The following is a 424-nucleotide window of genomic DNA, read 5'->3' as shown; positions in this document are numbered from 1 at the left end:
CCCTCCCTGGCAGTGCCCTCCGCCCGCCCGGCCCCGCGCAGACATGGCCAGCGGGGGGCTGCAGCTCCTGGGCTTCGTGCTGGCCTTCCTGGGCTGGATCGGCATCATCATCAGCACCGCCATGCCCCAGTGGAAGATGGCATCCTACGCGGGGGACAACATCGTCACGGCCCAGGCGCTCTACGAGGGGCTGTGGATGTCGTGCGCCATGCAGAGCACGGGGCAGATCCAGTGCAAGGTGTACGACTCGCTGCTCAAGCTGGAGGGTAAGTCGGGGCTGGGGGGTGCGGGTGTCGGGGTGCCCCGCCCGGTTGGGGCCGAGGGTGTCCGTCCCGTCGGGGTCATCCCCTCCGCCCCAGTGCCTTCCCCGTCGGGGCTGAGGGTACCGGCCCCGTAGGGTCGTTACCACCACGCCGGTGCCGGT

The 424-nt window shown here is 70.8% G+C and overlaps 1 protein-coding gene across 1 annotated transcript in view; it reads left to right on the top strand.

Annotated features, from left to right (window-relative positions):
* The first annotated feature begins 43 nt into the window (after positions 1 to 43).
* Positions 44 to 424, top strand: part of CLDN1 (claudin 1) — a 10130-nt gene continuing 9749 nt past the window's right edge. The window contains exon 1 of the mRNA XM_009635617.2: positions 44 to 266. Coding sequence (XP_009633912.1) covers positions 44 to 266 — 223 coding nt within the window. The remainder of the gene's footprint in view (positions 267 to 424) is intronic.

The sequence above is a fragment of the Egretta garzetta genome, unplaced genomic scaffold, assembly GCF_000687185.1.
Source record: "Egretta garzetta isolate BGI_Z169 unplaced genomic scaffold, ASM68718v1 scaffold333, whole genome shotgun sequence".
In the NCBI taxonomy this organism is placed as follows: domain Eukaryota; kingdom Metazoa; phylum Chordata; class Aves; order Pelecaniformes; family Ardeidae; genus Egretta; species Egretta garzetta.
This window is presented reverse-complemented; position numbering and strand designations above follow the sequence as displayed.